This window comes from Pogoniulus pusillus, chromosome 13 (genome assembly GCF_015220805.1).
Source record: "Pogoniulus pusillus isolate bPogPus1 chromosome 13, bPogPus1.pri, whole genome shotgun sequence".
Classification (NCBI taxonomy): Eukaryota; Metazoa; Chordata; class Aves; order Piciformes; family Lybiidae; genus Pogoniulus; species Pogoniulus pusillus.
In genome coordinates, this window is record NC_087276.1 from 15,426,831 (window position 1) to 15,443,708 (window position 16,878).

The following is a 16,878-nucleotide window of genomic DNA, read 5'->3' on the forward strand; positions in this document are numbered from 1 at the left end:
TTAAGATCCACCACTTTCATGGCATGTTCCATGGCAAATGAGCACCTGGATCAGAGCCACTGGAGTTACAGAAATATAAGGCTGGAAAGCATGTTTTAAAAAAAGAATCCAATTCATCTCTTTCCACCATGTCATTGTGAAGGAAACTGTGTTTAACAGTTTTCCAATCATCTGCCTTGCCAGCCTATTCCAACACTTAACTGGCCTTTTAAATAGGCCTTTATCTCAGACAACTCTGCCTCTCACAACTTCATCCCTATGGTCTCCTTTTCAGTGGCATCTGCTAAAACTTGATTTTTTTCATTCCACTGAAATTGGAACTAACATTCATTCTATTATCTACTTTCTCTTCCATCTAACCTTTTCTTCTTCTTGACAAAAATACTGCTATCTTCAAAGAAAATAGAGATGAGACAAAATCCACCTCCTTTCCGTCCTCTAAATTCCAGTAATGTGTCCATCACATGGAGTCTTTAAAAGCTCTTTGTTCTTTCCACATTTTCATAGGAACTGAACAGCTTTTCTTGAAAGTAAGGACTTTCAGTTTCATCCTCTTGCTCATCTCCTGGATGTCAGTTCTCTTCCAATACTGATTTAAATTTTCCACTACTCCCAGCCTAAACCAGTTACTCCTTCACTTTCAAGTACAAGTGTCTCCAGTTCTTCACTCCTGCATGCAGCCTTTACAGCCGCCAAGGCTTTACAGCTTCGATCCTACTGACCTTCTAAATACATGTGTGGAGGTGAAACGTGTAACATGGACCCACACAGGAGGAAAGCCAGAAGATGCAGGTGTAACAAGAAAGCTGAGAGAAGGGAGTAGATGTAGGAATGCAAGACACATCCTTGACAGAAGATCTCCTTCAGTATCTTCTCAGCCACCAGCTGCAAACCCAGTTGAATTGGCCATTGTGCCATGGCTGCCTGTGTTACTTCCAGAGCATCACAAAGTGCTGCATGTCTGCAGTCAGTCAGCAAACAAGGTCTATTTTGCCCTTGAACAAGGACACTGCCAGACTAATCTAACTGGAGATCAAAACACTGTAATAATTGAATGTATTAAAAACTAACTACCTTGCTCTGCTTGAATAGTGGAGAGAAGGACTATCAGAATGCCCCAGGAATACTGTTTTTTGAATCTCTTTATGTCTGGACTGTTAATGTCCTCCTTAAATGCTAGACTATCAAATACTCACATTGAATTTGGGATAACTGCAACATTTCTACATAATACCCTAGCCTCTACCGCCCTAGGAATATTCAAACCTCGGCTCTGTATCTTTACCTAGAAACAGGTATAAACCACACAGTGCCACAGAAATACACACTTGGATATTTTGAGAAGTATTTGTCAGCTGCATCTTTTTAAATTAAAATCAGCCACCTCTTAAAAGCAACATGTTTTGAATTCTACTCCACCCACTAGTACTGGAGGAGGACAGGTAGACAGAGAAAGCACTACAAAATGAGATGGTGGAGCTTATTCTTTCTAAAAGAGGGATCATTCAAGCACAAAAAAGGGCCAGTCACTGCTCCAGTCTGTGGAAACTACATTCCACCCTCTAGTGTTTTGGAATGTCTGGGATAGTATCATGGGAAGCAAAAGAAGTGGTAGGACTACACCAGGATGAATGAGGCAAAACTAAAACACTTCTAAGATAATAGAGACAGCCTGAACTGGGGCAGGCATCAATAAATGGGCTGACAGCTCAGAAAATCCATCCTCTCCTCAAGAATCAGTCAAAGAGCTCATTACAATCTATTACATCAACATTCTAAGCAGACTGAGGTTCAGAGAGAGAAAACATTAACAGAGATTGGGAACTCCAGGAAAAAACATATGCAGACACAAGACTATGAACTGCTCTTTTCCTTTCCCTCCCACCCTTCTTTCTGAGCTGCCAGTTGCTTAGTGATCAGATGTGGTGGGAAAGACTGACAGGATGGTTAGCTTCCCCAGCACCATCACTTAAGCCTCCTCGCACATGAGGAGCCTGAAGAAAGCCCTTTCTCAAGAGAAATTCTTGAGTCACAAAGCCACCCTATAAACAAACCCCCAGTCCTTCATCCACAGCAGGAAGAGTCAGCAGAATGGCACAATGCCTCAGAACAACCAAGCAGGTATGATCAGAATCAGAGAGGAAGAAAGGAAAGATTTGTGAGAATACTTCTACAGTTCCTCTTGATGTTTCTTGTCAGTTTGCACTTTTACCCATCCCAGAGTGCCTGCTGGGACAGCACTTTCCAGTGAAGTAATACAGTTGGTATTTCTGGTCACTTCAGTGATATTTGTGCACAAAGGGCAGAGCTTAAAACCAAAGGCACTTCTCTGATATTTACATCTGGACAGAGAGCTTAAGTTGCCTCTGCCTGGCTTCTCACAGAACAAAGCAGAAACAAGAAGTCAGGAACTAGAAGAAAAAAGTTCTTTATACATGTCTAACTCTGCTGAAATAAAGCTGCTCATCTTTACAGACAACACAGTCCAGCACTGGAAAGAGACCTCCTGCTCAAGAGCATGGTCTTGAACACAGCGCCAGGAAGAACAGACAAAGGCAACTGCTCTGAGAAGAAAATTATCCAATTAGAGAACAACTAAGATGTTAATGCATTTAAGTATTAATTCCATTCATGGACTTGTGAAGACATTCAACAGACACTATATTGGAGCTTATGAGACATTTTAATAGCATCAAGCCAGGCTGCAGCTTCAAGGCAGTTTGTGAGCACTTAACTACAGCCTATTTCAACCGAACTGGTAACGGTCCGGCTGCCCCTGCTGACACCTGAGCACTTCCTGCAGACTGAAAACGACCTCCTTTTGTGCAGACTTCATCTGAAGGAAATAAAGAGGAAGCCTTCTCTGAAACCTTCAACGAATCAAGGAACCTGTGACAATGATGTTATCTGACTTTTACAGCTTCCTTCAGACAGATCTTTTCTACTTCCAGATTCAAGTTCAAACATTCAAACACACAAAAGCAGTGTTGTGAATTAAATTTTTGTCTGTTTTTGAAGAAGCATTTGGGCACCACTCACTTGTGTGAGGGAAGGGAGGAAGTTAGAATCACTACCAAAAAAACTACACAGACATCTGACTCTGGATTGACATTAGCAGGAAGCAAACTGTTAGCTAACTATATTCTGGGGGAGTGCACTTCTCAGACAAAACTTTCTCCTAACGGAGAATTAGGTAGAACTGCTTTGTATTATTCTTTCATCTTCAGAACAAGGAGACATTCCTTCAGTTGGTGCAGACTGTTGCACTGCCACCAAATCCATGGGATTAGACTCTTAATGGATTTTACAGCTTGCCTCATAGAGCTTTATTGAAAAACAGTGCCTTGAAACACAGAAATATGTGCATTTCTTGCACCATATTCAATAGGGTTGGTAAGAAATCATACTATTACCTCCAACACCAAGCACCTCTAATCGTGATGGAACACTCTGTAGTTCACTTTTTAATAGGAAAAAAGCTATTAAAGTACCAGAAAAGAAACATAAATCACATTCTAAGAAATTTGCTTCAGATGTCCCTTCCATGGCCATTTCCCTATGTATAAATTACCATATGTGCTTATGTAAGAACACGGATGAGGAGCAAAACCAGAGAGATAAAGCCTCTTATTTATAATCCAGAACCAAAAATCCTCTTTGATTCAGTACCTGGGATTTTTTTTTTTCATAACATTGCAGTGTACAAACAAGAATAATTTCCATGGTGACATTCAAACACACAAACAAGAGACCATCTGCCATGAGATGTCTCTCTTGTAACACCAGATTACTTGCTTTATTATGAACACAGTTAGTACACTTTAATTAGTGACAAAAGCAAAGTCAAGCAGCAGACAGCCTATTTATACTTATTTACAGCAGAAAACACAGATTTCAACACATATTTATTTCTATTGTGATAACATAACTTCAAACTTTGACTATGAAGATGCACTTACCTTTGTATCTTTATTTCTCACCACAGTAAAGGGCTGAGGGACAGAACATGCCAATCTTTTACTAGGTCTTTAGACACCTTTGAATGAAGATGCTCACTGTGCCCACAAAAACACTGCCACTGCTACCCCTTACAATTAAGACAACAGTAAATTTCACTTTTGCTGTGGAACCCTCCCTGCTCCCAGTGTTGTTAAACAGCATCCACTTTTATTTTCTACTTCAGAAAGAAGATCACAGCAAGCTTCCCTAGGCAAGGAAGAGCACACAGAGAGGAATTTGAGAAAAGACTACTTACACTGGGAGCTGTTGTGTTGTAATTCCAAATCTTGATCTTGGATATACCAAAGTCACGTGAGCGGGTGGGATTGCGGATAACAAAGTAAAGTTGGAGGGGCGGATGGAAAGGGCACACCCAAAGGCAGCTTTCCTCCGTGATCTAAAAACACAGACCAGCAGACTGTCACTAATACTCTTTCTCGGAAAGCAGGAGATTGTCATCAACTCCCCACCCCGCAGGAAAACAGACATTGACCAGAAAAGTAATCATTTTCTACATCTACTATGGGTTAAGAGCAAGCCCTTAACCTCAATTCCAAACAGTAAATCTGCCTCTCCTGTCTGTAAGACAGCTCACAACAACCTGCAATTAGATAAAGGTCAGCTGCTCGCTGTCCCAGGAAGACATCTGCACGCTCATGGGTGACAGGCAGTCTGCCATGCTTTGTATCTGCAGGCTCAGAGCAAGCCCAGTTTATTTTAATCACATTAATCAGCTTTGCAGGCATAGAGGGGATCAGTGAGCACAATGGACAATCTATATTATTTTTATTTCTTCAAGTGTTTACACTTCTAGTTTGGGCTTAGTATTTTATTTCCCTGTGTCTATTTTAATCAGGCTTTGCAGACAACTCTTTCACTTTCAGGTCTACTCCTCAGAGCTATAGATAGGACTCTACACCTCAAATTTTCTAATATAGTCCAGAAACTCCCAATGTGAATTTTATAGCAACTGACAGTCAACACATTTTAAACTACCAAAGAACACCTAATTCTGAACATGCTTTGGAACTGCTACTCTGGCTGTTCAGGAATGAAGGAAAAGGCTGGGTGTTAGCTCAGAAAGAAGCAAAGAATTTCAGAATCAAAATGTTGAATGTTAATATACTTGATATTGAATGCAACCCCAAACCAGAGATGAACTAGGACACAAATATACATGCAAACGACATTTCAGTGAGCTGAGATGATCAGATAAATCAGCTTCATTTCTATTTTCAAAGATACCCAGTACATGCAATCACACAGAGGGTACACAAAGCCAGTATTTCTTCACAGCCTTTCACTCTGAAGTCAGCCTCCCAGCTTTTCCCAAAGGCAGTAACTACAAAACTCTCCTACTGTGTTCTTCAGATGTGTGCCTGATGGCAGAGACAGAGCTCTGCCAGCCTGCTCAAAGATAGCATTAACAGATACACTTCTCAGCGTGAGCATCTTTGTGTTCCAGTCCCTGATGGTTTGTGATGTCTCTGCCCCAGAGGCCTCTCAAAAAGCTTTGGGAGACTGTTGCTGCCTTGAATATCAGACTGGGGCATAAGCAACCCTAAGAGTGCTAGGCAACCATAAGGCCAGGCTGGATGAGGCCTTAAGCAACCCGGGCTAGAGGGAAGTGTCCCTGCCTATGGTGGGGCATCAGAACTGGATGATCTTTGAGGTCACTTCCAACCTAAACCATTCAATGGTCTCCATCAGCATGTGGAAGATACAACATAAAAAACTGAAGGCACCTTGATGAATCCATGGCAGTGCTCATGAGACTGTGGAGGTCTCCGTTTTGTAACTGAGAGTGATGGTGATGTCTTTACCTTTACACAATATACTCAAGTCTGGAAGTATTGCTCTTGCAACTAGCACTGAAAAACCTAGCCCAAAAGTTCTTTGAACCATCATGGTCAATCTGGTAGGCATTACAGAAGTAGATCCAGTTCAAATGTAATGCCAAGGGGGAAAAAATGAAACAAAATCAGAGTGGGAACCTTTAGCCTTAGAATTTGTGGAAGACTGGCTTGAGATTGCTTCATGTAGGTACTGAAGGGATCCAAGGAAGAGTAAAGGAAGACTCAAGCACTGTGAAGAGGAATGGCATGGGTCTGAGGCTCCACTACAGTAAAGAAATACTTCAGTTAGGTAGTCCTACAATTGCAGTCACCTGTCCTTGTTATTCAGAGATTTAAAAGGCCTCTATATCCATATAAGAATCTAAAAGGTTTATGGAAAACCATTTAAATGGAATGCCCAATCTATGTCTCATTAAGCCTTAAATCTGATCAGGCACTTGATGCTCTGTTTAGAGCACTTGATGTTCTGCCAGGCATTTTTTTTTTGGGTTTACAGCAAATCACTAAGGACAAGGGAAGAGACAATTTAAGTGTTCTTAGAAGTCTGCAAGGGTAGCAAATGAAGTCATCAACAAGTAAAATCCCTGATCTCCAATAGGAGTATGACTATTCTCAAAGCCAAATGGACACCTAAATGATTAGAGATGCAAGTGTTTTAACCATGGTAAAGTGAGTTTTCCCCCAAGTCAGTTTTGATATTACATTTTCATTTTGTGGAAAATCTAAGTTGCTTGGAGATTCATCTGTTGTTGTTTTGCCTAATGCACCCAAAAAGCTTTCCTGTGTGATCTGAAATATACACACAACTGGAAACTCTGCTTTAAGCTCTAAATGAGTTTCATTACTATGAATCCATATTCTAAGACCATATTCTCCATCTAGATTGCACCTCCTCTGATACCTTTCCAGCTTCAAGAGAAGAGATCATAGTGTCATAAATCAACGGAATATAATCAATTAATGAAATATAAAACCTCATTACTTAAGGATAATGGGATATTTAAATATATGAGCAATTCTGAGAGTAAGAAGCTCATAATGGCTTAATGAACATATTACTACATGATTTATAATGATCTAGACAAGCTGAGTGCCACTACTGCTACTACTACTGAGTGTCATCTGCCACAAAGCATGGCCTAGAAAGCAGAATGGGTATCTATGACACCTATATTACAGTTTTCAGGATATGATAAGAAAGATGTTTCAAGTACAAATAACATTCCATGCTGAGCTTCAACTCCATTTCCAAATAATGCATATCTGCCCTCTCTGTGTTCTCACTCACCCTGCAAGCAGGAAAGTAGCACTAGAATGAACGAGTCCAGGTGGGTTTTGAATGACTCCAGAGATGGAGACTCCACCACCTCTCTGGGCACCTTGCTCCAGTGCTCTACCACCCTCAAAGTAAAGTTCTTCCTTGTGTTTAGACACAAGGAGAAACTTTACCTCTTGTCCTGTCACTGGGAACCACTTAAAAAGCCTGGGCTCATCCTGCTGACATCCTTTAAGTATTTACAGGCAGTGATGAACTCTCCCCTCAGTGCGTCTTCCTGCAGGCTAAAAAGTCCCAGGTGCCTCAGCCTTTCTTGATAAGAGATGTTCTGGTCGCCTAAAATTGTGTTTCTAACAAAAAACAAAGGAAAAACACACCAAAACAATCCAGTGATCTAACCTCCAAAAGACGCTATAACAAAAGCTGTTCACACTCATGACTAAATTATCTTACATTTAAGGTCTTATTGACCAGGCAGCACAAATCTCCTCGGTTATCAGCGTTCCGAATGTCCACATCATGAGGAGACACAAATATCTTTTTGTTGTACAAATCAAAGAATTCCACCTGTCTCAGGCCCACATTCACTGGATTTCCCCAGTTAGAAAGAAGTTCCATGGTCACATAAATGGCATCAGGTACTTCCATCCTGCTTGTCATCTGCACCAAAATGAAACATGGTATGAGCATAAAACAGAAAAATGTGGAACAAAACAAAGACTGCTCAAGACTGCCACACTGACAAGCCAGGAACAAAAAGCTGGCAAACTCAAGGCTATCTGCATGCATTTGACCATTCTGGATTCCACCAACTCTGCCCCATGTCAAATAATAAGTCTATGGCAGGGCAAGAGAAGAGAATTGACCTCTCTCTTGGAAAGCCTAAGGAAAAAACAGGTCCCTTTGTTCAATTTCTTTGCTGTTGTGAAGAACAAAGCAACAGTGACAAATTCTCTTCTCTCACCCTGCCATAGTTCTAGCAGTAGATATGGGGCAGAATCAGTGGAGTAGAGATCATTCTATCTACTTTTATTCAAGTAATGATGGGAAGCATCACTTGTGGTGCATCTATACACACAAACCTCTCTCTGCATGGAACCTGCTTCCAATTTGTCAGACAGGGAGGTGTCACCAACACAGGCAGAATGGCTCCCAGGCTTCAGAAGGCCTTTCAGAAGTTCATTCTCTTGTCTGAAACATACAAATTCTTTTATCTGCTACTTTCTCACAATTGCTGTGTTTCTAAGCCATGTTTTAGCTGGTGCAAAGAAGAGATGATAGGATGAACCCATACAGTCCCATGGACCCCCACACTGAATGACAAGTGTTGCAGCACCCCATCTTAGAGACAGAATTTAGTTAAAAGCTCAGGCTTCAGTCCTCATCTGGATCTGAGGCAGCTAGAGAAAGTAATAGAGGTAATATAAAGACAGAGGGAGATGCTGGCAGTTCCCTGAGCCACAGAGACTGGCCCAAGGCTGAAACTTTCTCCCTGGTTTGCTACTACTTGCCTGATGTCTCAGGCATGTAAAGAATATGGGGTCTAGTGGTACTACACTACATCTGGAGGTATATTGCAAAGTACCCTCTCAAAAGAAGAAGCTATCCCTAAAGGAAACACAGATACCTGCTTCCAAAAGGACACAACCCCTCAGCAGCTTTAGTGACTGCAGTCCTTGTCTGGCTGTGCTCTGGAGGTTCAGCCATTGCAGAAACCATGGATGACAGAGAAAATTGTCTCTAAGTAAGACAAAGATGAACATGGGTCACTCATTGTTCTCCACATGCCAGTGAATATCAGTTTGCAGCTCTGGGATAAGAGTTGGGGCTCAGCTCTGGTTTCAGCTCACCTTATCCCATTAGACACAGTTCACAGAACATGGAGTTACCCAAAACTTTGGTACAGCTTTGCCTAGACTTTCTCCTTTTCCAAAAAGGATGATAAAGAGTTTTCCGTCAAAAAAAAAGCAGCTCCGTTTTATTAGAATAAAGTCTTGAAAGTCCTGACTGATTTATTTAAAGGCAGAAATATTAGCAGTGACTATGTAACAGAAAACAGACATTCTTTGGTTGGACTTGACAATCTCTCCCAACCCAAACAATTCTATGGCTCTATGACTCTGAAAGTCCTGCAGTTCTTGCAGTGCTTTAGGATCTCTCTTTGCCTGGATCTCACTTTGTAAGTATCTCCTGCTTCTAAAACTTTGTTGTTAGCTTCTGTCAGAGACAGAACATTCAGTGTCAGATGAGGAGTGACAGTCATAGATAACTTCCATTTCTATAATTCTTGAAGAGTAAGAGAACTTTAAAATGCTTAAAAGTTAATTACTTTTTTAGTACCACAAAATCTGCATTTTTTTGTAGGTTTAAATACCAAAGGCCAAGCTCCACAATCCCTTAATTGTGTAAATAAAATTAAATTATTTCTGGGAGATCATTTAAGTCAGCTTTAAGACTGAGAATTCACAGCAAGTTTCTGAAACTCCATCCCATGTGTCAGGGTAAAAAGATGTCTATTTTAAGTATTTAATTCTTTTTCATTTGAGCACAATAATATTAAAATTAGTCCTACTGTTAGCAGGAAGATCCATTATGCGAGAATATCCAATGGCATTTGTTCTCTCAGTCACAAAGCTATAAATATCTCAAAAGCAAGAGGGGTAAGACTGAAAACCTGACCTAGATGCTGAAATCATGTGTGAAGTACTTACCTATAGCAAAGTAACATTTTCACCTTTACCCCTAACCAAAACTCCCCAGAAATCTCATGTTGGCTCAGGTGATGATAATGGATACATTCATAAAAGCACCAACTCACAAGAGGGAGCATCGGCTGAGGTTGAAGTAGTCAGTTGTCTTGGAAACTCTTAGAATTCAAATGAGTAACTAAGAATGTTGAAGCATCTTTCTTCTCCTTCCCACAAAAATTTATCTCCTAAAGCCCAGACTAGAAGGAGACTTAGAATCTATGACCCACTGCTGATGGACACTGTTCTATGTCAGTAAGAGACAGTCTTGTCAGTTTCACTTTCCACTCACATTTCACAGAATCACAGAATGTCAGGGGCTGGAAGGAACCTCCAAAGCTCATCTAGTCCAACCCCCCTGCCAGGGCAGGCTCACCTAGAGCAGATCACACGGGAACGGGTTTTGACTGTCTCCAGAGAGGGAGACCCCACAACCCCCTTGGGCAGCCTGTTCCAGAGTTCTGTCACCCTCACAGTGAAAAAATTACTCCTCATGTTTAAACACAACTTCCTATGCTTCAGTTTTCACCCATTGTCCCTTGTCCTGCTATCAGGCATCACCAAGAAGAGCCTGACTCCATTCTCCTGGCACTCACCCTTTACATATTCATAAACATTTGTCCTCATACCTTCCTAGAATGGCTTATGTTGGAAGGTAGCTTAGAGATCATCTACTCAAAATGCTTGCCATGGGCAGGGACACCTCTCAGCTCACAGCCTCATCCAATCTGGCCTTGAACATGATCAAGAAGGAGGCAGCCACAACCTCCCTGGGCAGCCTGTTCCAGAGTCTCATCACCCTTGGGCTGAAGAATTTCTTCCTAATCTTCAGTCTAACTCTACTCTTTCTCAGCTCCAAACCATTCCCTTTCTTGTCCTGTTGCTAGACACCCTTACGAGAAGTCCCTTCACAGCCTTCCCGTAGGGTTCCTCCAGGTACTGCAAGGCAGCTCTAAGGTGCCACCAAAGTCTTCTCTAGACAGTTTCTGTCAGCACTGAATTCCAGGTTATGCTCAAAGTTCATCTCACACTTGTCAACACAAATTCCCTTATTCTTCAACTTCATGAAGAACAATGGTCTGCCCTTAATCAGAAGGGAAGGGATTATTGTTGATTTCCATGCTTATGAGTTTTCATTTAAACATGGTTGTTGGACATAAGAGATGTGGAGGTGTGGGAGCAGCAAACCCACATGAGCTCTTCCTCACAAAGAGCTAGCAGAGTAGATGACAGCTCTCCTCCAAAAGCAGAGCATGTATTAACACGGAACTGCCCATATTAATGAGTCCAGTAGGGAGGCAGGATTTATTGGCACGAAAACCACACATTATCTTGTTTAAGAAGCTTCCAGGATGGAAATGGCCCAACTGGGCCTGCAGCTGTGCATTTGACTGCATATACATGTCATGTGGCTGGTCTATCAGCTGCTCAGTGATCCCTGAAATCAAGGGAGAGTTGTGGGTGCTATCCTGAAGAAGTAAATTAAAGAAAACCACCCTACGGAAGAGTAATACAAATTCAATTACACTTCAGAGGCAGCAACATATACACCATGTAAAAGACTCATTCATGGAGGCTTTGCTACCTGATCAAAGACCCTTCTCTGTATTTTGTCATACCTTTTGGGGGCTAGTGGAAACTGTCTGCTTTTGCAGTTGTCTCTGCAAGACTTCATTGTCCATTTGCATTGCTTTAACCACGGCTGAAACAGAGAGGTCAGGATCCCTCTCACATACATTCTTTCTTGTTGCTGAAAGCAGTCTTTCTGGTTGACTTAAAGGTCCTACCACCAAAAGAAGGAAGGAATATTTGTTTGTCTGGACATACAAATATGGAACATTGCAGCAACATAGATCTGAACCACTCAGTTAAATTACTGACACAGAGCTTGGCCAGTAGCCTGCAACCATTGTAAGCAAGACTGAATCACTCCAATTTGTTTTCACATTGGTATTCCAGGTCACATCTACCTTAGACAACAGCTAAAATAGTACCATAAGAGGAGGGAAACTGACAAATGAGAAACTATTTTTATTCTTTAATTTTTTTTGTACTTGCTTTTTTTCTGGTATTTAATTGAAATGCCTTTTAACAGCCTGTTGGAATACATATATCTGAGCCCACCAGAATTTTCCAGTGTAACTGGGGTGTTTGGAAGAATCCCCAGAGTCTTCTAGCAAAACAAGGGGAGTCAGGAGTCGCTATTTGCAAGGCAAAATCAATGACCTTATCACTTAAGAAGTCATCAACATGGCCACACACCTCTTCCCAAACATCACGAAGCAACAGAAATGTCACAGTCTATAAAGAGGTTTAAAAGAAAGGGAATAAAATTTAACAACAGAGGATCTGAGACTGGACTGAGAGAGAAACACAGTGGTTACAGTCAAGGACTTACAAAGTCAGAGGAAGAAAAGAAAGACTGAAGTTGCTAAGACATTTAGTTTAAGTAAAGATACTGAAGAACAGGCTGATGTGAAAGGAGTGCTCACAGTACTGCAGGGACTTCTGCTAAGCAGGAGGGTAAAATGGCAGTGGGTGAATGCAACACAAAGTCTGCCTTGGAAAGAGAGGTGAAAACTCAGCTGAAATTTGTGTGGGTGCATTTGTGTTCTTTAGCCCCTCAGTCATCCACAGTCAAAAAACCTTTGAGCCAGCATTGGTCATCACTGCAAAGAGAGGGACAGAACAAAGGCTCTTCTCATTTTTCTGTTCTTTAACATTCTCCTCAAATTAAATTAATTTTCTGACTGAAGTGATAGACACAGAGTTCTAAGAAGCACCGTTGTAACCTGAGAAAATGCTACACGCATCTTTGGAAAGCGGTCAAAGCAAGCATCTGCTCAGACAGATGGTGAGTGAGGGTCTCAGAAGCAGCACAGAGTTTATTCTGAAGATAAAAACAAATAGCTTCTTTTCCTCAGTTTGGTTTTCTGCCAATGAAGAAACCCATACCTTGACTTTTCCAAGCTGTTCTCATTATTGCTTTCCTGGGATGTATCTGGATCTTGCCTTGTTGAAAAAGAGTCTTTATCAGAGTGTGGCAAATCTAAAAGCTTTATCTCAGACCTTTCAAAACTCAGGTTCATCAGACTTAGAATCCTAGAATCATTTGCGTTGGGAGAGACCCTTGAGATCATCAAGTCCAACTATTAAGCCTGCTCTACCACATTCACCACTAAACCATATTGCTAAGCACCACATCTAAATGATCTTGAAACACATCCAGGGATGGTTACTCCACCACCTCTCCAGGCAGCCTCTTCCATCACCTGACCACTCTTTCAGTGAAAATGTTTCCAAATGTCTAGCCTAAACTTCCCTGGTGCACCTTGAGGCCATTCCCTCTTTTTCTATCATGAATTACCCGTGAGATGAGACCAGCACCTGCCCCTCTGTATAGTCCTTTCAGGTAGGTGTAGGTGCAATAAGGCCTCCTCTTCCTCAAACTGAAGTGTCATAGCTCCCTCAGATGCTCTTTATAAGTCTTATTCTCTAGGCCTTTCACCAGCTTAGTTGCTCTTCTTTGCATCTGCTCCAGCCCCTCAATATTCTTACACCAAGGTGCTCAATGAGGTGTTGCCTCACCAACGCCTGGTAGAGTAGGACAATCACTTCCCTTCTCAGGTAATTACTGGTCACATTATTGCTCATCCAAGCCAGGATGCCAGTGGCTTGCTTTGCCATCTGGGCACTGCTGGCTTATATTCAGCTTCTCCTCCAGGTCACACTCTGCCAGACAACCTTCCAGCCACATTTCTCCAATCCTGGAGGGTTGCATTGGGTTGTGCTGAAATACTTAGTCATGATTTCAACCTCTAAATTTGGGAGTTGGGTTTATTTGTTTTAACCCAGGTAAAGCCCACACCTCAGCAGCATATTTTTAAATAGGTAGCAATGCCTTCAAAATGGTATCCTCCAGTCCAGGAAAAACATTTCCCAGTAAGGTACTAGATACTGGCCAACCTACCAAGCACTAGAGACTGATCTGCACTGTTCAAGGTGTAATTCACGTTTCACACACAACAGGGCTAATTTGGCTGTGATGTGGAAGGCTGTGTCTTAAGGGCTATAAATGCATTGTGCTAAAATCCTCCAAGTGTCAGTCGCCGATTTTGAGAAGACACATTTCTGTTATTACCACAGGAAGCATATCTCCCTGAGGGAAGTGGGAAAGAGAGCAAGCACAAGAGCTGAGAGGAAAAAATGTTATGCTGTGAAAGCTAAAAGAGAAGAAAGTATTAAAGATATGGGGGAAGACTGAAGTATAGAGGCTCTGGACTTTCTGACAATTTTACTTAAGTCAAACCACTCCAGGTGGTAAAAATATCAACAACAACAAAAAAACCCTGACAAAAAGAAACACAAAAAAGCCCAAACCAACAGCTAAGAAAAATCCCACAACGACAGATGTGTGCTGTAATTACATCTGAGCCAGAGGGGAAAAAGCATGCAAACTCTCCTTGTTGACATTAAATATTCTTGTTTCTTACTGGAACAAATTCTTTCATGTCTTTCCTGGTGCAAGAACTCAGCAGAGAGTGGTCGAGTGATGGTGTTTTTCCCCACAGCTGGGCTGACAGGAATGTACATTTCAGCATTATCTTTTCTTTTTGCAGAGAGGACTCGTAGTGGCTTCACCTCTGGAAGATAATAAGGGAACAGAAATAATCAACCTCAGAGACATTTAGGAGCAGCCAGACAGAGAAAACATCTTAACTGCTAAAATTTTGCCACTTCAATTATGCTGGCATAGTTGAAGTGATAGCCTCCATCCTCCCTGTCTTTCACTGATCCTGTTCTACTGAGGTACCAACAGATCTCATCTTGATCAGATATTTAACTGCATCACTGCCAAAAGAAGTAAAAATAAAAACTCAACTCCCAAGTCATTTATTAACATAGTGAAGCCAAAATAAATTCTTAAAACACAGAACAAAATCTTGTCTTGTTTCAAATAAAGAGGTGGTTGCTTGGTGTGGTTTAGAATACTTTGAGAATTATTTGTTTGCATCACAGCTTTCAAACTTCTCTCTAGAAAAAGAAAACAACATCTGTTCTCTCCCAAAAATCTTATTCTCACTGCTGCTGTTTCTTTGTTCCCGATGCCTCATCTCCCACCTCTCTCCACTCACCTTTATGCTCATGAGAGGGACACTTCCTTTACTCGAATTGGTCAAAGATTGTTCCTCTTAAGTTAAATTATTAACTACAGATACAGAAAAAAAATAGCAAATAAACAAAAAAACAAACCAGTGGACATTCCTGAAATGAGTTGGAGTGGAGATGGAATTTTAGAGAAATTCTGAATGTAGGTCAAGGTCTGCTTCTTGCCTGAACTGTCTACCTTTACCAAGCCAAATAAACACCTCTGAGAACTAGTGACTGGTTTAGAACTTGGGACATGGAGGGATCCAAAAGGAGAATATCCAACAAAAAGAAAGTGGCTCATAGCCAGAAAGATTTGTGTTCTTGAATGAACACATCTTTCATCAGGGCTTGGTAGCACAGACAAAGACAACAAGCACCCAGCACCCAGGACATAAAAAGGAGGAAGCTGAGACTAGAATGATCTGGCTGCATGGGTTACTGCTAAACCAGTTGAAAAAATTACTACAGAAATAATAATTTCTTGAGAAGCCTCACAGACAGTCTGAGACAATCTTAGTTCAAGTGTCTAGACCTGGTGATGCAAGTTTGTCAACCCGGGCTAGATCCTTGTCTTTATAAAAAGTTTCTTCATAGAGCAGTAAGAGGAAGCAAGTCTCCCGAATCAGGAGATTAAAACAACAAGTTTGCTAAGAGTATGAAAGCTCATGAAAGTATGGAGTAACCAGCAATGACCAAGCTTAAAAGTAATGCTCTCAAAGGATGAGTACTTGCTTAGTACTGTGAATGTCACACTGAATGTGTATCATTAAAGTTGAAAAAGAACCTTGAGATCATCAAGTTCAACGGTCAGAGACTTACTACTTTGATCCTGACCGAACTCCAGCACACTGTGGGCACCAGAATCGAGGCCACCATCTTGGTGTTCAGAAGCTTCTTTCTGCAAGAACCTCTTGCTACGCAACTGAAGGTCTTCAAAGCTTGGAATTGTTTCTTCAGCAGAAGATGATTCTGAAAGCACATCCTCTTCAACAGAGTCATCATCATCACTAAAAGAGTCTTCTTCCATCTTTTCCTCTTCTACATTGGGTTGCAAGCTTCTTCTCAATTTCTAGTACAATGCAAACAGATTTGTCAGAAAAGCTCAAACACTTATTCTGAAATAAAGCAATGTGGCTCCCTTTCTCCTCTAGGAGAAAGAAATACCATCTCATGAACTCAAAGCCATGATGCAGCTAAAAACATTCACATCCCTGTGCTGTGTCATCACTCCTCTAATGAGGATTTGCAAAGAAAAAAAAAATCATCCTCCAGCTCCTTTGCTCCTGCTCATTAGAATCCTTGCAAGGAAAATTCTGTAGGTGAAGGAATTTTTACATGCAAAACCAATTGTTATGATTAAGTTACAACTGTGGAGAGGACAGGGGCATGCATTTTCCAGCCTCACCCAGTTAATTACCCTATCTTCTTGCTTCCTATCTGCAGGCTAGCATCAATCCTGATTTTCCAAATACCTTTACAAGACTACAGAGTGAAAGTAATCACAACTTCTTGATAAGCAATTGGATGGTTGACATTGTCTTGTACACACCTGAACTTCAACAGCAGAAAAAAGTTGTGGTCTAATGAACTGAGCTTCCAGCTTGGACAGATTTTTTTAAAGGGAACAGACTGCAACAGGAGTTTAGGCAAAAATTAAGCTCTTTTGAAATTTCCTGTTGAAGAACCTGCCCTGCCTCTCTCAGCATAAACCACAAACAGCAGAGATGATGCTGGAGAGCCTTATGGATTTATGAACACAAAAGGAAAAGGTACTGCATATCTTAAATGCTTTTTATTGCTCTATTTGTTGGTATTAGAGTTTGGAGATAAGTATAGGTAAATAAATTGC

The 16,878-nt window shown here is 41.2% G+C and overlaps 1 protein-coding gene across 8 annotated transcripts in view; it reads right to left on the bottom strand.

Moving 5' to 3' along the window:
* The window catches only part of KATNIP (katanin interacting protein), a 67,015-nt gene that overhangs the window by 37,700 nt on the left and 12,437 nt on the right, over positions 1-16,878 (bottom strand). For 6 of the 8 annotated variants that reach the window (XM_064153099.1, XM_064153097.1, XM_064153100.1 and 3 more), the window contains exons 6-13: positions 15,849-16,098; positions 14,372-14,521; positions 12,834-12,890; positions 11,498-11,661; positions 8,759-8,871; positions 8,214-8,322; positions 7,585-7,791; positions 4,256-4,396 (exon numbers count right to left, since the gene is read on the bottom strand). In XM_064153099.1, coding sequence (XP_064009169.1) covers positions 4,256-4,396; positions 7,585-7,791; positions 8,214-8,322; positions 8,759-8,871; positions 11,498-11,661; positions 12,834-12,890; positions 14,372-14,521; positions 15,849-16,098 — 1,191 coding nt within the window. The remainder of the gene's footprint in view (positions 1-4,255; positions 4,397-7,584; positions 7,792-8,213; positions 8,323-8,758; positions 8,872-11,497; positions 11,662-12,833; positions 12,891-14,371; positions 14,522-15,848; positions 16,099-16,878) is intronic. The other 2 variants (XM_064153102.1, XM_064153101.1) reach the window with 1 other exon arrangement.